At 38.3% G+C, this 25,523-nt stretch overlaps 1 protein-coding gene across 5 annotated transcripts in view; it reads left to right on the top strand.

Moving 5' to 3' along the window:
• RFX3 (regulatory factor X3) overlaps positions 1–14,897 on the top strand; it is a 297,517-nt gene extending 282,620 nt beyond the window's left edge. For all 5 annotated transcript variants that reach the window (XM_068552215.1, XM_068552212.1, XM_068552213.1 and 2 more), the window contains 2 exons: positions 10,505–10,547; positions 14,504–14,897. In XM_068552215.1, the coding sequence (XP_068408316.1) occupies positions 10,505–10,547; positions 14,504–14,742 (282 nt within the window). In that variant the 3' untranslated portion in view covers positions 14,743–14,897. The remainder of the gene's footprint in view (positions 1–10,504; positions 10,548–14,503) is intronic.
• The last annotated feature ends 10,626 nt before the right edge of the window (positions 14,898–25,523 follow it).

Here is a 25,523-nt window from a genome sequence, read left to right as displayed (position 1 = left end):
TGGTTGCTGGTCCTCCTGGTAAAGAAATAGTCCTTGTTTGGGATGGGTAATTTCCTCAATTCACAGGAATTGTTTTCTGCTTTTCACCATCACTATACTAAAATATACTTTCATAAGTACGAGAGATTTTCAGCAAGTATATGGGCCAGTTGTGATGATCCTACAGGCACTTCAAATCTGATTCATGCTAGTGGTAAAGGTCTGCTTGGTACAAAGAGAACGTGTTTCCACACTTCCACCACCCTTGTCTCTCCAGTTAGTAATTTCCCAAAAAAGGGAAGTGGTATAATCAAAATAGGTACTCCTCTGACATTATAAATTAACATCATGCTTTCCTGATAGACAGTGAAGGTGGCCTCAGTGGGAGCTTGTCTTTAGTTAAGAGCACCAAGGTTCTTTCTTTTCAGCCCATAGTTTTACTTACATAAAGGATATGCTGCCAGGCCCAACCCTAGCATTTGCAGGACCTATGGTACCCTACGTCTAAATATTTTAAAAGTTATGAATCAAACTAGAAGTAAAACTGTTCTGTCCACCTAGGTTGGTAAATAGATCTTGGTAATAACTTGGAAGGCTGGGTTTAAATTTAAAATTCTTAGGCTTCTCCTAGTTCTATGCCAGAAAATGGTGACATAGACATAGTTGACCCATGGCCCACCCTTGGCCCCTAGACCACTTCTCTTGTGTATCATTCCCTATCCTGTATTGTGAAGAGCCTGTGCTCATGCTTGTGGGCACCTCGGTCCAGTGTTCAGGTTTTGTCTGCCCTTTGCAAATAGCTGCACCTCCGCACTGGCTCTCCCTTCTTTCTTCTGAAGGGTGGACTTAGGGAGAGACCTGCACAGGCCTGAAAGGGGACTTGGGGCTTTAGGCAGGGAATTCTGGGATCTCAGGTAACAGAAGTATGGTCTGGGGGTAGGAGTGAAACACAGGCTCCAGGAGGGCACATCCACGTGGCCCAGTGGACTCCTTGTCTGTGGGGAGGGCCATGGCCACAGGAAAGCCAGAGCAGGGCTCTCCGTGGTGGTGTGGGGCTCAGGACAGAGGCCCCTCTTGGTTTGGCCTAATGGTAGCATTAAATGTTACTGGTTTTGAAATTACTTTTCTCCTCAAAAGCAACTAAGGCCTGTATTCCTACTTCTTCACTACCTGCGTGCTCCCTCGTGAGTGCTTCTTAGAGGTTTTTTTTCTTGAAGTATAATTGATTTACAATATTATATTAGTTTCAGGTGTACAGCGTAGCGATTCAGTACTTTTACAGATGATACTCCATTTAAAGTTATCACAAAATAATGGCTCTATTTCCCTGGGCCCTAAATATATCCTTGTTGCTTATCTATTTTATACATAGTCATTTATATCACTTCTTAGAAATTTTGGAACAATATAAAGGTAGATAAATTACTGTGTTCCCAGGGTGCAGAAGGCAACAAAAAAGCCTGAACAGTCAGAATCATGATGAAGATATGCTACCCGGGTACAGAGTAGCCAACAGCACAAGTTGCCAGGATAGCTGGCTAGCCTGAAGGGGTAGAACCAACAGCAAATATAGGGCAGAATTTGCCTTGGTGTGAAGCAAACTGGCAGAAATCTTAGCCATCTTAGCAGGCTTCAGTAAAACTATTCGGAAATACATAGAAAAGTCCACTTCCAGAGAAACAAACAAACAAACGAACCAAGGAACACAAGATTTTACCAACTGGAACATTAACATGCCTTGCGAATTTTATAAAATCGGAAATCACTTTAAAGTCAGCAATTATTTTTCCTCAGTTGTGAAATCCTGTACCAGTGCTAAATGCAATGCTTTGATTAATTTGGTTCTCATTTGGAAGACATTAAAGAAATTAATAATGTTCTGAAATCCCTTATGACTGAAATTTCAAGACATTTCTCTCCACCGTCAAAAACATTCAAAATAGTTGCCACTACCTAATCCTCTTGTGATCGATTCTACTAACTTCGGTTAATAGAACTGAAATCATAGGAGATTGTGCAGCTATCTAAGGTTTGTAAAGTTCAAGCTAAGTACAGAATGTTGAAAGATTAGAATTGGGTCAAGAACTTCCAAATCTGCATGGGAACAACCTTCCTGCTTTTATAGGAACTGCTTTAAAGGCTCTTACTCCTTTATTGACTTCTTAGAAGAACAGAGCGAGAAGCAGTTGGTTAGGTCAAGGTTTACATGTTGCCATTCATCTGAGCTCGTCAGCTATTTCTGGTTGTGTGATCATCCTCATTACGCTAAAGGTACAAAACATACACACACACAACACCATCCTTGTTTAAGACAGCCCTTCTCATGGTATTTGCTTGAGTCATAAATGGCTTGGTCAGTAGTACATCAAGTGACTTCAGCTTCAGCCCTAGACTGAGTTTATAGTGTCAACAACCTTAGGTCAAAGCCTAAGGAACACTTCCATTCTGAAGCAGCACTCCTTGTAGCCCCACTCAGCTAGAGACATTTCATTTTGAAATCACCATCTTATGGTTTTAGGGTTAAATGGAATTCTAGGACTTTAGTACTTCAAAATTGAGTCTTGAAGACATTAAACCCTGTCTCTTTCATATGTGTGGAAACCTGAGGATCAAAGAGTATTATGTCTGGGGTCACAGGACTGATAGTGGCAGAGTTGGGATTCAAACCCAGATCAGGCTGGCCCCACATCCCAACTTGTTCGACACCCAAATTTAAATTTCATATTTCCCATTTAATACCTTTGCAACCTGGGCAAGTTATATATACGTATATCTCAAGAAAACTTGAGTTTTCTCATCAACAAAATAAACATAAGAACCATTCCTTCGCAGGGATGTTGTGAGGACTAAAGTAGGAAGGAAGATAGGTATAGGTTATTGGGTATAGGTAGATAGATGGGGTGGATAGGCAGGCAAGCGGACAGGCACATACAAGGTACCAGATTTTTGTTAGTTCCATTTCCTTTCCCTTTCCTTTCCATAAGTATATAAATATCTGAAGTTATGTGTATTAGTCAAGAGGGACTATATTTGATTGCCTTCTACTCTGAATTAGATTTTTTAATACTGATTTTACACTGACAACCCAAGTAATGTGTTGAATTAGACCATCATTTCTTGACAATACAAGGATAAGCTTAGAAGTTGAAATTAGCAAAACAGATAACGTAAAGGCACGTGAAGGCTTTAATAATACTATATTACAAGGGGAAAATAGCCTGTAGACAGTTTTTGAATGGTGAGTCAAATGATTCAAGGAATTACAAAGCGTCCAACCACATTATTTGGGATGTAGCCAAAGTGGTCATCAGAGGCAAACTAATTCAATGCTTTATAAAACACCGCCAACATAATAGAATGGGGAAAGGAGTCAATTAGAAAAGAAAATGGCAACATTAGGGAGGAAGCGTGAACATAATTGGGTCTAGCTAGACATAGCTAGACTTGGATAAAATCTTATCAGTAGGATTGATTGAAAGGTCTTATACGTACTTGTGAAGCGGGAAGAAAGTATTATATATAAAATTATAGGTATATAAGTAAAATTTATGCAAGTTAAAAGGTAAAAGTCCCAAAGAGACATCTAATGTCAGCTAATCCCCCGCTAGCACCGTGGCATCTGGCTGCAGCGTCTATACAGCATGGATCCTCACGGAACCATGGAGTAGTGTTAACACGAGAGGGCTTTCCGAGGTTGTTGGAGCTGCTTGTTGTGCAGTTTGGTGGCACAGGTTGCTCTCGTGAAACTGTCCAAAGGACCAAGATGTATGTAACTGGTCCTTAGTGTGTAACTTTATCATCAGGGTTTCTCCTTAGGCCTCTGTTTGGATGTGGAGCTTAGGGCTGTTCTGGCCCCACTACTCAGTAGCTTTTGATTCCCTCAGTTTTGACTTCCACTTCTTTGTCAGGAATGATTTCCTTATGTGTCATCACTAACAACTTTCAGCTCTGTGATCTTGGTAAACTTTTTGGATGTATGTGTGCTTCCAATAAGTCTAAACCGTGAAATGCATGCTATGAAAAACTTTCAGAGATAGGAAGTTTTATACATAAAATTCGAAGTCTGTAAATGAAAATAAAGAACAAATGCCCTTAGTGAGAAATATATTATAAAAAATGAATTTGTGCCTATATACAATACTATCCCACCTCACCCCTAATGAAGAGCACAAAACAGACAAAATTGAGGGGAAAATTACTGTGTTACAAACGGCTTGATCTGGAGGATGTATTTCCTCCAATAGCAGAAAAAAATTTACTGTCAAATGATTTTATTCAGGCAAATGCGACAGTGTTTTTGAGGTAGCTTAGATGTGTGTGGTAGGCGGTATAATGACCCCCAAAGATGTCTACATCCTAACCCTGGGAACCTGTGGATATGTTAGTTTACAGATGGACTTAAGGTTACTAATTCATTGACCTTAAAATAAGGAGATTAACCTTGATTATCTGGATTGGCCCACTGTGATCACAAGGGTCTTTAAAAGTGGAAGAGAGAAGCAGAAGAGTCAGTGTCAGAGTGATGTAGTGGAAGAAAGACTTGACCGGACATTGCTAGCTCTGAAGATAGAAGGGGGTCACACCCAGGACTGGGGGCAGCCTGTAAAAGCTGGAAAAGGAAAGAAGAAATTCTCCCTTAAAATCTTCAGAAAGGAATACAACCCCGCCAACACCTTAATTTTAGCTCAGCGAGACCCATTTTGGAATTCTGACTTCCAGAATTAAAAAATAATAAGTTTGTATTATTTATAGCCACCACATTTGTGGTAATTTGTTTCAGCAGCAATAGGAAACTATTACAGTATAAAAGCTAAATTGCTCTGAATGAAGTCAGTTATTACTTGTGGATTATGAACTCTTCCTCCAGTATATTATTTTTTTCTTACTTCCTCCCCTCCTCTACATACATCTCCCTGACATGTCTCCATGGATGACTCCACACCAAAAACCATCCTCATCTAGAACTATTCCTTATTTGCTTTTACCAATGGAGAACTTATGCTATTGGACTATCTCTTCACATCTTCATCCAAATTGGAAAAAAAACTTCCCACTAGGGAGGCTTGCCCCATCTAAATTACTAATACATGTAATCTTTTTCCCAGTCTCTTTTCCATGCAATCTTTCCTCGTATCCTAGACTTCATCCCTCTTCACCCACTAATTGACACAAAGACCAACCTTTCTCTATCTCTGTCTGTACATACAAGCCTCCATAGAAAAGAGAGGAAGATTAGTCTTCCAACTGATTTCCATCTTTAAAACTTGACCCATGTTTCTTTCCTTGTGACCTTCATTATTTGATGAAGCTAGTTCTTAAAGCCTGTGGTTCTATATCCTCCCTGTGGCCAAAGTCTTCACACCTTCCTTAAAGACAAAATCTTCCATTCCCTTCACTGTCTGTGAACTGGACCAAATCTTCTAGGGTTTACAAGTTCTTTTAGCCAAAGGCCAGCTCATCGTCTATTTTTTATAAAGTTTTATTAGAACACATTCATGCCCACTCATATAACTATCATGTATGGCTATTTTTGCACTATAGTAGCAGAGCTGAGTAATTGCAACAGGACCATAACGCCTAAAATATTTACTACCTGACCCCTTACTAACCCCTGTTCTAGACCATACACGTTCATATTTTGGTGCCAGCATGTAAATCAGTTATACATTGTGTGTGTGTGTGTGTGTGTGTGTGTGTGTGTGTGTGTGTGTGTATGAGAGAGAGAGAGAGATTGTATCTGTCTGCCTGTAAATCTATAAATCTGGGCATACCAGCAGAGAGATTTTGTGGTAAGATGTGGTTTCTGTGGAGGATGTTTACCTGGCTGCCCCGATGATGTGGTTATGATTACTCACTAATCCCTCCTCCCCAGGATGGGGTAAACTCTTCCAGCAGGGAGAGCATCCCCACGGGTGAGGTCTTCATCCCAGTCCTTGAACTCCTTCCTTCTATCCCCAGTCTCTGTTTTTGTGGGCCCCCGTGGATCCTCACCAGTTTGCTGTCTGAGCCCCCTGGCTTCCTCTGCATTGTTTCACTTTCCAGCTATTACAACACAAGGCTTGCCTCCCTTATTGTGGAAAGTTGACTGCTGCTGGATCTAACCTGCAATGGTCTCTGCAGTACACCTGTGGGCTGCATCCTCCCATGCTGAGCCTGGTTTCTCTCATGGTGCCTGTGCTTAGGCCTCACAGTCCTATGATGAACTACTTCTCAGCTGCTTGGCCACAAGTCAGGGTCATACTCAGGGTTGCTCTCAAGGATGCTGCCAGTAGTCACATAGGCTGTGCTGACCGGTCTCCCATGTATACTTCCTGGCCATTACTACTCATCATGAATTTATGGTCTAACAGACTCCCGCTGCCTGCCTTGACCACACATTTTTTAGTCTGCTGCTGTCCAGGAGCATGCTCATTATTATGACCGGTTGTCAGGGCCTGGAGAAATGGTTTCTAGGCTAGGAGGTCTTTCTTCCTAAAAACAACAGATATGCTTTCTCTATGTTCCATTCTGTTTCTACTTCAGAACGTTCCCTATTTATCTATCTGGCTGACAGAATTTTAACTCCTACGTACATCAAAGGCCATATGCTTTCTACCCCAGAGCGCACTTTAAATCCCTTAATTTATATTCTTTCTTCCATGTAGGAAACATACATACTTTCTCTCTCTCTCCCTCTCTCTCTCTCTCTCTTTCTCTTTCTCTCCCTCTCCCTCCCTCCCACTCCCTTACTCCCTCCCTTCCTAAACTGATGGTCAGAATATCTGGTCTCAAATCTAACACCACCATATTTCCTTACAATGTTAGACAAATTAACATGTTTTCAATAGCTGCAAGATTAAATCTAAGCTCCTTACCTAGCCAGGTTCATAAGTTTTTTGTGAGGCGCTGATGAACAGTGACAGGGAAGGAGATGCTTAATTAGGGCTGTGAGGAAAAGCCTCTCTGAAGAAGTGATATTGAGAAAGTGATACTTGAGGTCATCATATTTGAGAGGAAGCCAACTATATGCTGAACCATGGAAGTGCTTTATAAGCTGTAAGACGTCACCTCAGTGAATAGTAGTCCCCTCCAGTCCCCTGTGCAGCAGGGGAAATTAGAAAGCAGTAACAGTTTTTCAGTTTCTGAAGCTATAACTTTTCAGTAATCTCTGGACTTTCTTGCCAACCTCCATTTTTTTATCCAAATCATGTCTCTGCTCCTCCTCTTCTGTTTCCGGTTTGTGCCGGCCTCATTTACGTCCTTGTCGTCTCTCTCCTGTCTGTGATGCTGCCTTCCTTATGCCCACTCTCAGTCTTCCCTGCCTCCCTTCCCTTCCTTCCTCCCTTCCTGCCTCCCTTCCTGCTACTTTGACTTGCTGCTCCCTCCAAACCGCTGCAATTGACTTCCCTTTCTAATAACCCTGTGGTTTTAAAACCTTCTTGAAGTTTTCCTAGGCTGCCTTGGTTTTTGGCTAAACTACCTGTCCTTTTTAACAACTTCTGATACTCACCTTCAGAAACAGGGAATATTTCCAGATTAATCTGACTGGAACTGGCTGGCAGAGTGCCTAGCACATAATAAGCTCTCAGTAAATATTTTTTGAATACTGAATGAATGAACTGATTGTCCTAATCTTACCTACTCTATCTATAGGATTAAGGTGGTTTTTTTCCTTAATCACATGTATATTCTTCTTTTTTTTTTTCTTGGCTGCGTTGGGTCTTCGTTGCTGCCCACGGGATTTCTCTAGTTGCAGTGAGCAGCAGCGACTCTTCGTTGCGGGGCGCGGGCTTCTTGTTGCGGTGCGCGGGCTTCTTGTTGCGGTGCGCGGGCTTCTCATTGCGGTGGCCTCTCTTGTTGCATAGCACAGGCTCTAGGCACGTGGGCTTCAGTAGTTGTGGCTCACGGGCTCAGAAGTTGTGGCTCGCGGACTCTAGAGCGCAGGCTCAGTAGTTGTGGCGCACGGGCTTAGTTGCTCCGCGGCATGTGGGATCTTTCCGGACCAGGGCTCGAACCCGTGTCCCCTGCATTGGCAGGCGGATTCTTAACCACTGCGCCACCAGGGAAGTCCTCAAATGTATATTCTTTCCTCACACATAAAATGCATATAAAAGACTTCACCTTCCACTATACAGGGATATCAAAACCTCTTATTCACAAGATTTTTATTTTAAATCTACTGTATGTTGTACATATGGAACTTTGTCATTAATTCCAGAGACAACTACAGGCATTGGCAGTATCTTGGAGATTTTTTTTTTTTTCTTTTTTTCCACAGTGTCCCTCACAGTGCATGGTCACAAGCCCTCAGCATTGAGTATGCAAATGTTTATTTACTAATGCTAATAATGATTACAGAGATTTCGATTGTTTTTGGTTTTTATTTTCATCATCCTGAGTAATCAGATGTATTCATTCAGATTAAGCAGAAATTTTCAAAGGAAAATCTTTCTATTACGTTGTCGTATTTTCAGTTAAGTAGCAACTAAAAGCAGTGTTTCTTTCGAAGAAAAATTTCCATATGTGTTCAAAGTTTGGTTTTAGCCACTTTGCATGATATTATTGATCACCGATGGCAGTAATAATTTAGTCTCAAACAACTTTTCAAGATTTATCAAAAACAAATGGTGTATTCACTTTTTATAGATATGGAAGTATGTTTAGGCTCATCACTGCCAACTCATTTCCAGTATTGGGTCTTGAAGTGTTGTTAAGTACTCATTTAAAAGAAATAGAAATCTTACTCTGTGTGTCAACTAGAAATAACATATAAACGATCCTTCAGCTTTGGGCATTCTCTGTTTATAGTTCTAAAATATTTAAATAATACCAAAAACAGGTAAAGAATCCTGTTGTGTTTTTTGGTGCTTTTATTATATTCTTTAATTTAAGAAATCCTGTACAATTTAAACTGTGGTTTTTATTTAGACTAACATAAGGTTCTGAGCCATGTGAACAGGAACAACTTCAAAACAACAGTTCAGTATTTATGATTTTATATTTGCTGCCCATGGGACGTAACTATAATGCAATGGGGCAGTCTTTCAAACAAATATGCTAAGAGTTGTGCAACCAGGTGGCCCTTGTCCCTTTCAAGGCAGTCACCTTGGGAGGCTACACATTGGTTCAGTAATACTGCCATGGCTTAAAGTGATGTGGAATGCCTCTTTTTAAACTGCCTCTGAACTGCTCAGAAATAATAAAGAGTAAAATGACACATTATTTTGAATATCCTGAATTGTGGCAGAGATGCATTTAAATTTGGTAAGTAATCAGAAATCATCTCAGGACCAAGTACAATGAATAAAATGTGGAGTGTTTGGAGTCACAGTTTGATGTAAAACAACAAGATGGGCTTTCTTGAATGATACATAAACTAACTCTTGAAACTGATTGTCAAAGAGGAATTACAGAATCTTGAACCTTGGAATAAATGTATAAGCTCCCAAGGTAGCTACTATGAAGAACAATTCATATTTAGGTTAAAAAAAAGAAATTATGTGTGTGTATGTTTGCAAAATAAGATCAGTTTTATTACTTTATAGACATATGTTGTAGATGAAAAAAATACTCCTATCATGGAACTCTTTATAAGCAAACTTCCGAATGTAAGTAGAATTTCTGTCTCACCCTTTCTAAGCTTTTTGAGAAACCCGAATTTCTAATAATGACTTATTCTGAATCTTCAGCTTTAAAAAAAAGTAATGTTTACCATTTAAAAAGCAGGTGCTATGAGGTTTCACTTCACCTTTTTCCGATTAGCTTTGTTACCTCTGCTCTTCAATTTTTTATTTATGTTCACCCTGAGACTCTCAAAATATATTTTTTCACTGTAAAAATACCATCAAGCTTTTGAACTAAGGTAGCAAATAAAGTCTAAGCTGAAGGTTGTTAATTGTTCCATACTATTTTAATACCTTTTTTGTTGGATTAATAACAATCAGATGCCTTTCTTTTTTAATTTGGGACCCTGTTATCTTAGTAAATAAAAAGATCAATTACAAGAAGAGAAGTCTCAAAGATTTTGTAAACATAAATACTCTCAGTGTTGGGGCTCCTATTATGTTTTTCATTTCTACAAATAAAAACTCAAAAAAGCAGAGTTCAACCAGGTGGCTGGACCATGTTTCTATAGTGTAGACTCCAGGTGGACTCACGGACAGTTAATGGGGGTGGAGCTGATGCATCCTGCTTCATCAGAGCTTTTCCAAATTTATTCTACCACATCCATCTTCATCCAGGTCAGCCAGGCCCCTATTGCTTCTCTGCTGAGTTCAAATAATAAAAAGTAAAATGGAGCATGGAAGACAGAAAATTGTTATCCTTTTGCAAAGAGGCTAAGACAGCTAAATTGTGACACAATTTAAACTGTTCAATTTCGACAGGTTTGATTGGAAAATTAGGTGACCTGTGTAGTTAGAGATCAAAATGTTCACTAGTTTACAGTTTTTAAAAGTCATAGTGTGGTATTTTTACTGCAGTCTCTGAGAATATTATTTTATTCTGCTTGGTAGTAACTGTTGCACAAATGACTACTGTTTTGCAGTTTGGTGATTTAAATGCTGTGTCTCCTGGAAACCTGGATAAAGGTAAGAATTGAAAATAATGTACATTTTTAAGGACTTTTTTTGAGTAAGAAATTCTCATAGAGGAAAATGTAGTATATGTGTATAGCACTTTTATTTTGTGGAAATGGCATACAATCCTTGATGAATATGACAGTTAAGTCTTTTGGAATCTTTTTTATTTTTCTATTTCTATGCTTGCTTTATGTTACATATATTAAGTGCAAGAATTGAATTTAAATACAGTTTAAACTCTTCTTGATTTTTTTGCCTGCAGTTAAGTACAAGTAACCAGAAATTATTTCTGGCTTTCGCCAGAGTCCTGGAAAAAAGTAATAAAATTGGGTCAAATATTTTTATTTAAGGCCCACCCGGCAAGAAAAAGATTCCTCAGCCTACTCAAGTCACCAATTCACACTTTACAGTGGAAAAAGAACTCAGAGATAGCAGTGAAGTTTACTATAAAAGCAAGATCAGTATTGGGGTAGATGAAAAGGATAACGTATATACTTCTTAAATTTTCATATCAGCATTGCCACTCTAATATGACAACACAATATATAATTCTGAAGAAACTCACGACCTATAAAAACCACAGAGTAAAAGGAACAGGGCTCGAAGGAAAATGAGGTTGGAATAGAGTGCACACAAACAAGAACAATTCTGAAAAAAATACCAGCTCAGTTGTTGTTTTTTTTTAATGTAAAATTTCTAATAAATAAGCACTGCAGAAAATATACACCTTTCTTCAAAAAACAAAAACAAAAAAAGTGAAGATTTCTTGAGGTTTTAAGGAATTGAGTTTTGGAGTCAGGGACAAAGTGTACATAGATTGGGGAGAACTACACCATTATCCCTTCCAGGACAGAGCCAGAGCCAGTGGGGAAACTGAGGCATGAGGAAGCACGTGGGGAATCCGCACACGAGGTGCCACACTGTCCTCTGCAGCGACCTGTACTAGGGTACTCAGTGTTCAGCTTCCGTGCCTCCTTGGTGATGGAAGACATTCACATGCCGGGGAAAGTCCTGTGTGAATCAACATCACTCCCACTTTAAACTCCTATCACTATTTATCAACTGTGTACGCGTTAATTCCTGTTTTAGCAACATGCATAATAGCAAAACAGGAAAAGTAGAGAATCGATGGCCCCAAAACATCATTGCTGCAAATATATACTCTATAGGATTAACCAAAGAAACATCAGAGAGGTAAATCAATGATGAGGCCAGTTTGTAAATTCAGAGCAGGAAAAGTGGCTGTTGAAATGCAGGCCCAACACAAGGCAACCCTGATGATGCGCTGACACCAAAGCCTCGTAATTCGAATTTGGTGATTTCATCCCAGGCTGTCTGGAGGTGTAGTAGGAATGTTGCTTCTGGGCCAAACACTGAATGGCAGCCAGTCTTCTTTGTCAAGCGTTGAACCAAAGTCTTTGGTAAACTCCAGTAGCACCTAGTTTTAGTTTTTGTGTACCAAATTCCCATAACTTCAAGTAGGTTCCCAGGAAATGTCTTTTGAGTCTTTATAGGAGCATAAAATGTCTGTGGGAACTAGAGAAAGGGCTTGCTTTTGTGATTGCTTTGTAGCCTATCCAAAGGAACCCTGTCACTCACAAGTGGACCTGAAGCAGCGTGGCCTGGAGCACTGGAGTTTGTTCTGTCCGTCGCCCCATTGCCTTTTCCGTCCACAGCAGGGGAGATGAAAGGAAATCCCACTCTCTCTCCACTTGCCTGCCTTCTTGAAATGATTTTTTTTTCTTGTACTGCTGCCTCTTTTATTACTTTGACACTATTTCTCAGTCACAGAAAAGTTGGTGGAAAGGGAGCCAAGAAGCAGTGTGACTTGCCCTCACCTTCCTCGGGTGGCTCTGCTGGTCCCATTCACCTCTAGACTGGATGCTTCTTGAGAATTAGCCAAACTAGCATATTCAGAACCGAAGGTTTGAATGTGAAATCTTTAAGAAATTTTTGTGGGCTTTTTCCACAAAATGAGAATTTTATTTTTTTCTGGATAATAAAAGTAACATTAGTTATGTATAAAGATTTCAAATAATGCAGAGAATTAGAAATTATAGAAAGTAAAAACTTCATAGTCAAAAGCCAAAGAGACTACCACCATTAAGAATTTAGTGTGAGGATCCTTCCAGACCTTTTGTTTGTTCATATGAAAACAAATACAAAAAAGAAATGCAAAAGTGTCATACAAGCATATTTTGATTATATCCTCTTAATGAAGCAAATGTCTATCAAATGTAGCCCTTTCCGACAGCTCGCCAGCCCTTCGAATGTGCTTGTTCGGACAAACTGTAATGCTATCCTCAAGTCCTTTACCAGAGGCGAACGGTAACCGGATAAAGCAGGTGGCCAAGACAGCTTGCCTCGTCCCAGAGAACTCTGTTTATTGTTCAGTGCATCTCAGACACCATTTCTAGTCAGTACATCTAATCTCAATCTTTTTAATCACACAACATTCCCAGAAGACGTTGCTCCCGGCAACTGCACAACTGTACAACCTGCACCTTATATGGAGGCCCTATTATTCCTCACCACTTTTCTCTGGAACCATTTTTGCACCAACTGATAATAAGAGAAGCAACGTCAGGGAGCCCATTTACGCCGAGAACTGTATTAGCAGAACTGCTGCAGGTGTGCCCCAAATGGTAATATTAGACTCAGCACCTCTTAGACAGAGTCCAGCTGACTTTGCAGTAACTTGTTACACACTCTTTGCATGTGACATGCCATAGAATATAATGGAGATCTGATTCTGTTAATACAAGTCACCATAATAAGTCAAATATAAGAGTAAGTATAGATATATTTTATTTATAGATGAGGTTTTGGTGTAATTATGTGTGGAGGCTCTTTTGGTAAACAATAAAACATGTTGAGGATGAAGTAAAAAGACTTTTTTTTTTTTTGCCTGTGCCACGTGGCTTGTGGGATCTTAGTTCCCCGACCAGGGATCGAAACCAGGCCCAGCAGTGAAAGCACAGAGTCCTAACCACTGGACCGCCAGGGAATTCCCAGTGAAAAGATTTTTGAGGCAGAAATATATCCCTAGCTGTTTAAAAATTAGCGCTTATGAAGAGGTCTTCTCTCCACTGCTCTGAGGAGAATCTTACACAGTAGTAAAGCTGTGTGAGAGCATTTTCTCTCTATGCTGTGCTTTTGAATTTTAACAGTGCATGCTGGAAAAAGTTAAATAGTATTCCATTATAATGATGTTTTAGTTAATATAAAATGTATTAAAATTTGGAGGTAACAGTGACTATTTATACACCTAATTTCCAGAAATGAATACTAGCTGTTAACAGAGAGTATCAGTGTTGCTAGGAATGGAAATTCACTGTGCATTTTTAATCTGATACTACTGCCTCAGTCTTCATTTTGTAATAAAAGTTAAGGGCCTAATTAATATTGTGATCTACAACATTCATGTGCACAGAAAGTCTGTAAGCAGCCCCTGCTTATGCATGCTATAGTTATTTTGTGACTCAACGTAGGTCTCACGTACATTAACATCAGCACAGATAAAATTTATATCAGATGTAGATTTTCAGAGGAAAAACAAATTTTTTTCTTTCTCTCTTCCTTTTGTTTTTTTTTTAGTTAGCATTTTTCAGCGCAATACATTCCCCAAAGCCAGCGTAGTGTACCCAAGTGACTACTTTATAATGACACAAATTATGCCACTATTTAATGTAAAAACTTTAGGGAACTCCAAAGGTCTTCTTAAAAGACCTATTAAAGATATCAATCACAAACCCAAGAATAAATTACCTTTGCTGTGTTTAAAAGAATAGAGCACTGACACAGGTAAAATCTGTTGAAAGGAAAACCCACAAGCTTTGTCCCCCAAGAAGGGCTAAGGAGTTGCTTTCTCAATGTACTATATCAAAGTGTTCCTAAAGCATGTGTTGATTGCTCTTTTCCAGTTTGTCTTCTGGTAATAGTCTTGGTATTATTTGTTTGTGCAGATGAAGGCAGTGAAGTGGAGAGTGAAATGGATGAGGAATTAGATGACTCTTCAGAACCTCAAGCCAAAAGAGAGAAAACCGAGCTGAACCAGGCATTTCCGGTGGGCTGTATGCAGCCTGTTCTCGAGAGTGGCGTGCAGCCAAGCCTCCTGAATCCAATTCACAGCGAGCACATCGTCACGAGTACTCAGACTATCAGACAGTGCAGCGCTACAGGAAATACCTACACTGCAGTCTAAAGAATATTAAAGCGTATTTTTCCAGCTAACATTAACCCTGTTGATATTGGGCTTAAGTTGAAATTTTAATAAGCCTGAAGGTCAACTGTTGTCAAATTCTCTGTGCTGAACATTACCTTTTTGGAGTTGTGAAATGGAATGGGTGTATGTATTTTGCCAGGTCTTATTATTATTTTTTTTTAATGTAAACAAATTATTTGCTTCTTAATAATGAGGTTTCTTTCCTTAGTTTTGGGTGTCAAGAAGGATTTTTACAACACTTAATGTCAATGTTTTTGTTTTCTTATAATTAAAAAATAATTTACATTTTTTGTAGCTTAAAATATTTTATTGTTGATTGTTAGTCTTGGTGTATGATTTCATGTGTAAGTTTTTAATTAGATGCACTTCTGTGAAATATCAAAAGAAATGATTTTCTTTGATTTACACTGGAGGCATGCCCATTTGGCAGCAGATGCATCAAATTTGCTTTTGAAAGGTGCTTTTCATTGGACAGAACCACAAGACACTATTTTCATAACATTTTGGCGTATGGAGAGAGAATACAGAGCATTTTTATTATAGTGCTAGAGGGTTGGGAAGGTCATCTATTTTTCTCTGAAGAAAAGTTGAGCTGTGCATTTATCAGTTCAGAGTAAATGACAGAATTGCAAGAGATTATGCTAATATGTACATAATTTGTGTACATAATTATTAAACCATGTTAATGCAAGCTTCCGTTAAACATTGAATTTTAACTGTTATTTGCATACCAATTCCTCTGTTTAAAGACTACTGATTCTGTATTTGGGACCACTGCACAGATGCATTCTGCTGTTGAGTGGGGCTGTTATAGTTAGATACTGAAGCTGAAAAAAATGACTTGACTTTTTTTTTTTTTTAAGTGTACATGCTACTTATGCTGAGCTGGACATACAGGAAACCATTCCATTTGAATGACTTTCTTTTATTCCAGGTCTTTTTCCTAATAGTAGTTCAATATGCTGCTATTATAAAAGAAAATTTATGGAATGCAAGGAATGTAGCAACCTGCATATCGTTATTTCCTTCAAAAATATTTCCTGGTTTCTAAAGTATGTGGATTTAAATTTTAAACAGAACCTGAAGGCAGTGTAACTGGCACACCGCACTGTTGCTTATCCCCAATTCTGTAGGATTTGGATAGGTGGCTGGATGGACCAGTGCCGTTGAAGAATGTACATCAGGGATCATCGTACCTCGGCTATTACATGGTGCCTTAAAACAGAACTGAAGCTAAGGTTTAGTAAGGCTTATTTTGTTCATGTGAATTCCTCTTCAATCCATTTGACAAGGTGTGCCTGTCATTTTCAGATTCCCGAAGTAAGGACAGGTAACATGTTCTTCAAAGGAAATTTAGGGCAAACAAAGCAAAACGAAAAGACAAAAATCACTTCCCCTCTTTGAGTGACCGTGAATTTATTTTTGTTCCTAGAGCTGAATATTACTTGATTACAAATCACATTGCTTAAGGATTAAGGATCAGATTGCTATTGTGAAATAGCAGGCTAGTTTTAATTACCAACTTTGTTACAGAAAATCATATATATTTTAGACCATTCTTATCTAGTTATAACTTAAGAAAATTAACACAATAAGCAGGTACTTATTGAAGTGCATCTTTTCAGTCTAAATGTTTCTCTGTGTGTCTCAGTGTCTGTGTGCCCACATGCACGCGCAAGTGTCCGTGGGCAGGAGTCAGCTACCAAGTCAGAAGGTGAGATCCCAGAGAGGATACACCCATCCCTACTTTAATTTACATGAAAAGCAAGGTTCTTTTAAGCTCTCAAATTATTAACCAACAACAACAAAAACAGGCACATCCATTTATTTAAATAGTTCTAAAAAAGCTAATTAGCAAAAATAAATAATACACAAATACATAGAGCCAAAAAAAGGGAAAGCACAAAATGATTTACAGATTATTAATGAGGCCTATATTACACTCAAGACGTTTATCTTTCCAGTTTTATTAGGGTGGGGAGGGTGGGGGGGTGGAAAGGAGAGGGTGAGCCAGTCTGTACAGTTGAAAATACCAAATGGCTTATTGGGTAACATGCAGTATATTTCAACTGTTGTTACTTGATTGCCTTAGACTACTCAAATGACTAAGATCAACAAAGCTTCTTAAGTAAACTTTAAATCATTCAGATATAATTTTTAAAATCGATTCAAATTTTGTATCATACAACTCACTCACGTGTTTGAAAGTCTTCACTAGCATCCTAGCATCACCTTCATTTAAATGTCATTTAAATGATCATTCCCCTTTTTCCTCCCCTAAAGGCAATGAATTTGCACTATCACACACACACAAACGCAAACAAACACCTTAAAGCTGCAAAGACCGTGTATCTACTTCATCGTGCATTAGGAAAGGTTTACAGGTAAAATTAAAATCTAAAAAGGAAAAAAAATTCTTCATTTTGATGCTCCTTTCTGAATTTTTTCACTTCCCCATTCACAACCCCCAGAACTTTATTGTATCTGTATTGGACCAAATGTATTTACTGGTTTCATCTTGTTTATTGAATGATTTTAAATGTATTTATTATCATTGTTTAATTTAATGTTGGATATATTTGTCTCATTAGAGGAATCTGATAATGGCAAATTTAGATTGATGAAAGTTAGGGATTGGGCACCCTACAGGATTCAACATTTCTTCCAATTGTTCACGGTTTGTTCTAAATTAGGACAGATTAGAGGAATTAAATATTATTACATTTCAACTTGTCTCACTAAAAATATTCTAATGTCTTTTCTGAACACAGTTAGGAACATTAATTCTTTGGGACTAGGGTAGGTAGTTCTGATCAATAGACAAAATAACATGTATGATCTCTGCTATTTCCAGTTATCTGTAATCCACAGTAAGACACACGCACACACATATATGTACAAGATCTCACACACACACACACACATCTTAAGCAATTTTGAATTTGAATTGTGAAGTATATTAGAAAATGAAAACATCATAATTTATACAATTGAGCAAATTGGAGCAAACATTTATTGAACATTTTATTTTCATTTTTTCTGTTCACTGAAACCGATTTTTCTAAATAATATTATGACACTAACATTCTCAGAGTAGATTTATTGACAAGTGGCAAGTACACATTTTAAGGACTTCTTAATATTTCTTGACACTGTAATTAAACACTAGTCATGAAAAATATCTATGTAGACCTAGTGCTGTGCTTTCAGTGAGGAAAAATGTGAGGAAGGCATGTTGGCTATTTTTAAGTTTTAAGAAAGATATTTCTGTGTAATAGGATTGAGTATCATGAGTATAGTTTGATTTCACATACACTTTGAGAATCATACCCAAAAGATTTGCATTCACAAAGCCAGTGAACAATGGGGTGAAATGGATGAACCATCTCCTTGGAACACAGGGCCCAATTTTAAATTTTTTCTTTGGATATCAAGTGGCTGGTCACTTTTTCAGGATTCTCATCCAAACTACGCTTGGACTGACTGTATAAGTCTTACTGCCTTTACAGAAATCTGCTTTCCTTTTTGTGCTTTTTCTTGTACTGTATAGCACGGTTCATGCACCTCTCTTTAGATGGTGTACTTGAAAAACAAAAGTAAATTTTCGAAAATGATTTTTAACACTGCATACCTAAAATTAGTAGTGTGCAACATTGACTGCCTTTGATTTGTAGTAGATGAGTGAAAAGGAACACGTTCTTGTAGAATGCTGTTAAAGTCATTCAGGACTGAATACGGTTTCAATACCGTAATCATGAACCTTTTTACATGAACGCACTCTCTAGAAGTGCTAAACGTGATGCATTTTCAAATTTGAAAAATTCTTCAGATGATATATTTGAAACATCTAAAATAATGCTGTGCTTGAAATATTAGTGTAAAAGAAAAAAATGTGGGTCACTGTGATGTTGGTCCTCCCTGTGTGGACACAAGTAGAAAGTAAAAAACTGGCAAGTCACCTTTGTGTGCAATTTGAGGCAGTGGTTATATACGACAAATTGACCTTTGTTATAACCTCCCCTCCCCCAAATTCCTGGTGAGAAAATAACAATCATCAAAAAATTGAAGTTAGAACTTGTGATTTGTATGAATCACACCAGAACATGGGGGAGAGGGGTTGACATGCAGTGCTATTGAAAATTAGGCTTGTCACTAGATCAGATCAACCTCCATGTGTATGGTTAGAACAAATCAATTAATGGAATCCTAGTATTTCTGCAACTTTGGTGATTTTTTTAAAACTGGAATGGAAGCATTTTAATTCAGTGCTTAGTTCTAGTATTAGAAAACCCCTCTGATGTAATGCCTTGTATTAACCCTTTGAGCATTGTAAGATATACAATGGGGGACAAAAGCCTTTCAGATCATTTATTTAGACTTAGACCGGTAAAATATACTCTATGTCCAAATGTCTAATTATGCTGTTTTTTAAAGGGGGGGTAGGAAGAGAAAGTGTTTCCACGCTGAACACTTGCATTTTATATACAACTCTTAATTTTCTTCAAGAGGGCTTGATATATTTATTCCCAAATATTCACTGCCATCTAAGTAAGTGTACTGTTTACAGAAAAAAAATGAACTTTTCTAGCATCACATCATGACTCTAGAAAAGGAGGACAAATACATGGGCCTGTAGACCTATGTCGTAACTGATCTCTGCACATTGAAAGTACCTAGATTGCCTTTAAAAGGTATGATAAAGAAAGGGTTACATTTCTTTCTCTCTTTTTTTTTTTCCCCCCCAAACAGAGCAAAAGATCTCGTTTATTTAGCTTTAGAAAGTACAATTGTAAGTGAAGCCTTAGGAAGAAACAAGTTGAAGTGGATAAAGGAAAACTGAACTATGGGGCAGGTAAGCTATTTGGAGTTAGATCTCTCGTAAAATATTGTTTGGGAATTTCATATAGGGCATAATTTTATCTATGCTCCAAAACTTTAATACTTTGTCAAAAAATTATATATAGATAGAATGGAGAGCAAAGCACTTGATTTTAAGCTCATCTGTCAGGAGATGCTATGACTACTGCTTCTGATATCCGTAAATGCAAGTCTGCTTACACAATTGCTGACTTTGCTCAAGGGCCTCTCTGCGTGCACTGGGCCCCCTTTGTCCCCTGCGAGAGGGAACGTGAGAGCAGTGTCATCTGCAGATGTGCTTGCGCTGCCCTAGCCGGGCGCTCATAAAGAGTGTAACCTATTCCGATGTCTGGTGAAAGGACATCCATAGCATAGTGCAAGTTTGCCGTAAACATTGCTTTTTTAGGCAGTTTAGGAAGTCAAACCATGCAAATTACTCATGTGTTAACATGCAATACTCAAAGGGTTTTAATTTAACTCTCTTCTTTTGAATTCTTCATGATGATTTACTGTAAATGCTTCTCAGTTTGCATGCCTTGATCATTGCTGCTAGTGATTTTATGTGCCAGTAGACCTGAGTTTAGTTTACCAATTTTACTTAAATAGTAAAAGCCACTTACAAAGTGACTGCCTAGGATTTTTTTTTCCTTTGGTTTGAAGTAATTGGTAATATGTCCTATTTTCAAAAATGTATTTTGTCTCTTATTTGGTTCTGGTATTTGATCCTTCCCTCCCCCCACCCCACCACCACCTCTTTCCTTTGTTTTTTTAAATAAATTACGATGTTGGGATTGGAAGCCCTGAGTAATGAAATCTTTGGTAAGAATTGTTTATGTAGCTCAATAATGAGGACAACAAATCTTTATTAGAGGAATTATGATTCTGGGGAGGAAAGAAAAAGTGAAAACTCCCATTGACAGTTGATAACCAAGTAAATTTTTCCTTCAATGAATTAATACTTTTGAACAAATAATTGCCTTGTTTTAACCTGCTAAACATGATTTTAAATGACCCAATAAAGGAGGTATTGAATTTTATTCGTTTAAAAAGCATCTTTTGTACCAAAGCAAATTTTTTTCTCTACTCATCTCCATCATCAATTGGGACCTATGGTGGTGACCAGTGCATTGGTTACAGAAACTATAAGTGAGTGCCTTGAGAAAACTTGGAAATTTGTGCCTGGGGTGTTAAACTTTTAATTAGGTTAATTGTAGTGCTTACCAATCAGTAATTCTACTATCACTCAGGGCTTTCGTACCTTCTAGGTAAAACTTCTTTCATTGTGTTTTTTTAAAATACTGTATTTTTTTTTAAGTGCCATCATTTAAATTTCACTTAGTAAGTGGCAGATTACATTATTCAGTCCCACAAGCACAGAAACATAGTAACACTAGGAGATATTTGAACATTTATTTTACAATCGACTGAATATATTATGTAAATGAGGTAAGCAACTTTTGTAGAGATTGTATGTGTGAGATAATGTAATGTTCTTTTCCAGTTTTTGGACTACAGTTGAATAAACTTTTTAATTATTTAAAAACATCTTTACCGAATAACATGTGATGGTTTTTTGTATAATGTATTTGGTTTTGTAAATACGTATTTCCTGATGTGATTTTTGTGAGAAATGCTAAATCTTTTAGTATATCATGTCCTCTCAAAATTGGCAGGAGCTAAATAATAGTTTGTGGGCGATTTGTATTGTGTACTGTACAATAACTGGGGAACTTTTATAATTATAAAAATATATATTAACTTTTAGTGTGTTGTTTAAACAAATGACTGGAACATACTAAAGATATTAGTAGGATTTTTCTGAATATTTCAGACTTGAACTCAGGCTAGCTTTCTTGTGTTTTTCAAAACAAAATGGTGTCTTGTCTTTTAAAATCAATAAATTTGTTTCCTTGTTACAAATACATTCGAAATGGCTTGATTCCCACCCCCACCTCCCCCTCCACAAATCATTGCCATGATGCTTATATTACACTGTCTCATCTAGAGGGTGGTCTCTGTGTCATTCACTAGCTTAGAAACAAAATTAAGTTGTTTTCCTTTTTTGTGTCAGATGAAATTGGCAATATTTACACATGAACAGCACAAAAAGAGAAAACAAAATTATAAGCCCAGCAGGGTACAAATCTTACCCTCCAAGAAAATTAGTGATTGAGTGCTGTTTAATTTCAAAAGCTGTCAACATTCCCATTGTAAATTCCAGATTTTTGGATGTTCATAATGTGTTTGTTTTGTGTCACTTCACTTTGATATTTGGCACCCAAGTTCCTTGCTTAGATTGAAATAGCTTATTAAAATTCATTTTAATATACGTAAGAAGATATCCTGCCCCAATTTTTTTTCTTCTTTGAATTATATATTTACATACAGGAAAATTCATCCGTTTTAGTGTACACTTCTGTGAGTTTTGACAAACACACACATTCACGTAAACACCACCACAATCAAGTTTGAAACATTTTTTACCTTCCAGGCTTTTTTTTTTTTTAATCATAATGTACATAAGGTCTCCTCCTAGAATATGGAATAGCCAGTTCATTTGGGTTTCTTTAAAGGATAGAAATGAAAGGCAGAAAATATTATTTTGGGAATCTCCAGCATGGTGCTTTCATATCATAATATAAAGTTACTTCTAAAACAAACATTGACATGTTAGCCCACAAAAACACCAAAATCATTCTAATTTATGTGGACATTTAATCCAGTAACGTAGAAGTGTACCAAATAATGTTATTTAATAAATAAATGAAAGGAAGAGACAAAATTATAGCCAGTATAAGATACAATACTATGCTAGAAAGAAAATGAATCTGACCAATTTAGGCATTTTTATGTTGCAGCCATCACACATGGGAGATATTTAGGACTTTGTACAAAGAAATGGAGTTCACAGTTTCTAACCTTATTTTTGTACTTGGTTTCCCTTGGAAATCTGAGGTCTTTCAAATATATCCTGTAATTAGTACCTTTACTTCTTGGTTAACAATATTCTTTCCCCCATGGGTTCTTAATATTATTTCCTTTTCTTTTAGAATCTGGATATTTCAAGACTTGAACTCAACCCGAGAAATGTCACTGGTTTTCATTAGCTGATTCAAGTCAGTCCACCAGATTTTTTCTTCAGCGTGGTCTAAAAGTAATGCATGTTGAAATTTGTCATTTGGCTGACACACAGAGTTTTTGTGTGTGGAACACCATAATAAGTAGTGTGGCTGCCATTTTGCTGAGGATAATGTACTTTGAAACCGGGGGAAGGGAGCAGGAGAGCACTCTGGTCTGCTTCTGGTCTGCTTCTCTCGGAAGCAACAACTGGACCAGGAGGCAGGGTCTGCTTACCCTTACAGGGGCTGGGTGGCAAGCAGAAGATTTAGGCCGAGGGACCTTAGACATAGTAGCTTTCTGGTTTTGCATCAGCTTATTGCTAGCTCTGAGATTGGGAAGTATCCCATGCATTACTGGCAACATGGGAATTTGTGTCTGAGTTGTCTGAGCAAAAATATATTAGTAATTAAATATAAGCACTATATAACGCAAAAAGTAAAAGACTGTCAGAAGGAATTTTAAAAGGTGACACCTCTCTGTGTGTCTGGATAAAAGCATTCAAGAAGAGCTGAAAGCAAAAAGATAGGGAAAGAAAACAGAAAAACTAATTATGAAATACATAGTGATAAATCTGATGAAAGGTGTGTAAGACCTGTACACTGAAAAACTATAAAACATTTCTAAGGAAATCAAAGGCTTAACTAAATGGAGAGATCTACTGTGTTCATAAGGCAAAAGACTCAATATTGTTAAGATATTTTTTCTCCCCAATTTGGTCTATAGAGTCAACACGGTCTTCATCAGAAGCCCATCAAACTTTTAATAGAAAATGGCAAACTGACTTTACAATTCATATGGAAATACAGTGGATCTAGGATAGCTAAAAAACTTTGAAAACGAAGAACTAAGTTGGAGAACTACCAGTACCTGAATTAAAGGCTCTTATAAACTATAGTAGTCAAGACAGTGTGGTATTGGCATCAAGATAGATCAATGGAATCTATCAAATGGATCAATGGAACAGAATAAAGAGTGCAGAAATGGACCCACACATTTACAGACCACTGATTTTTGACAAATGAGCAAAGGCAATAAAGCAGAAAGTGTATGGGTCTTTCAAAAAATAGTGCTAGAGTGATTAAATATATGTTAAAAAAAAATGAACTTTGATCCTTACCTTACACCATATATAAAAATTAAACATCATAAACCCATATATAAAACCTAAAACTATAAAACGTTTAGAAAAAAAATAGGAAAAACCTTTGAGATCTTGGATCAGGCAGAGTTTTCTTAGATGTGACTCCAAGCATGATCTATTAAAAAACAAATTGCTAATTTGGACTTTATCAAAAATTTTCTGCTCTGCAATAGACACTGCTAGGAGAATGAAAAGACATGTCATGTATTGGGAGGTGATTTTCCTTGGGTCTTTCATTTTTTTTTTGCATGTGTTTTGAGCAAATGCATTAACCACTTTTGTTCTGGACTATTTTTTCAAAGCTATATGTAACAAAAACCCTTGGAAGATAGAGATAAAGGCTCCCACTGGGGCAAAGGGCATGCTTGTTTCCTGAGCAGGGCAAAGGTTGGGTAGCTTTGCCATCAGCCCTCTTTAAATGATCAGGGTTTTAAACCTGGGGTTTCTCAGCTGTGACACAAATCCACCCTGTGTGCAGTACCTACCTGGGCCTTTCCATGTCCCTCAAGGGTCTTGGAGCGTTTGGGGGAGCACATGAAACAGATGTGAATATGCAGTTCCAAAGTCCTTTTTCTCTAACCCAGGAGCTTCGCGTGTCCTGCCAGTGTCTTTAACACCCTGGTAGGATCACTTGTTAGTTTGCCAGCAGGCTAAAATAAGTTTCTGACACCACCAGCTGGGAGAAAACATTTACAAAACATATACCTGATAAAGGACTTGCAACCAAAAGCTATAAAGAACTCTCAGAACCCACGGTGTTGAAAGTGTATGTGTACAGCACTAACCACTTTTAACACTAAATAAATATTTGGATGAATATTTCCTTAATGTCCATTTCCCTGTATAATTCCAAACTTCATGATTTCAGGGACCTCTTGGTCTTTAACTAGATGCCTGCCCCTCAGGCTGCAGTTACGATGGATGATGAGCTGATGGGCCACTTTCACGGAGAGACTGAGCTCCTGCGTCTGTTGCCTCGTCCCGTGTCCTGCGGGGGGGTGAGTGTGTAAGAACTCTGTTCGTTACAGTCCTGTGGGCCACTAGAGCCAGGCCATGAAGAGGTGCTCCCTGGTGGCAACCTTAAAAACCAGGGCACCAGACCAGAGTGTAAGCTTCTTTCTGGGCGATGCTGGTGAGCTGGAGGGAGGCACAGGGAGAGCGCGAAGCCCGGGACCGCTAGCCTCCATTCTCTGAGGCTGGAAGGGTGCCCCCCAGGCCAGAGGTCCTGGACCAGCAAACGGGCTCTTTCTCAAAAAGACTGGGGGTATGTGTCAGTGAGCTGTCTGTGCAGTGTCCTGGGGGTGGTAGCCCGCCACGACTGTCTCTCCATTGTTCCAGTCCTGTGGGGACCAGGAACGCAAGACCCCCTGGCCTGCAGAGCCGCGTGACTGAGCAGAGTTCCCTGGACGCTGGCCGCCGAACCGGAGGCACCAGACAACTGTGAAAGCTTCCTTCCAGACGATACTGGCTCTGGAGTGCAGCAAAGGGAGAGGAAGAGGGCACCTGCCAGGAAGAAAATAGAAAGACCTATAGTTTACAACAACAACAACAACAAAAGATGGCGCCGGTGGCTGGAGCCAGGCTGGGGCGAGGGGATGGCGCCAACCTGTCTCCCCGGAAGGATGCCGGTGGCTCCCAGGTG

Source organism: Eschrichtius robustus, chromosome 10, assembly GCF_028021215.1.
Source record: "Eschrichtius robustus isolate mEscRob2 chromosome 10, mEscRob2.pri, whole genome shotgun sequence".
Classification (NCBI taxonomy): Eukaryota; Metazoa; Chordata; class Mammalia; order Artiodactyla; family Eschrichtiidae; genus Eschrichtius; species Eschrichtius robustus.
The sequence above is the reverse complement of the archived record's forward strand: the minus strand, read 5'-3'. Positions and strand labels throughout refer to the sequence as shown.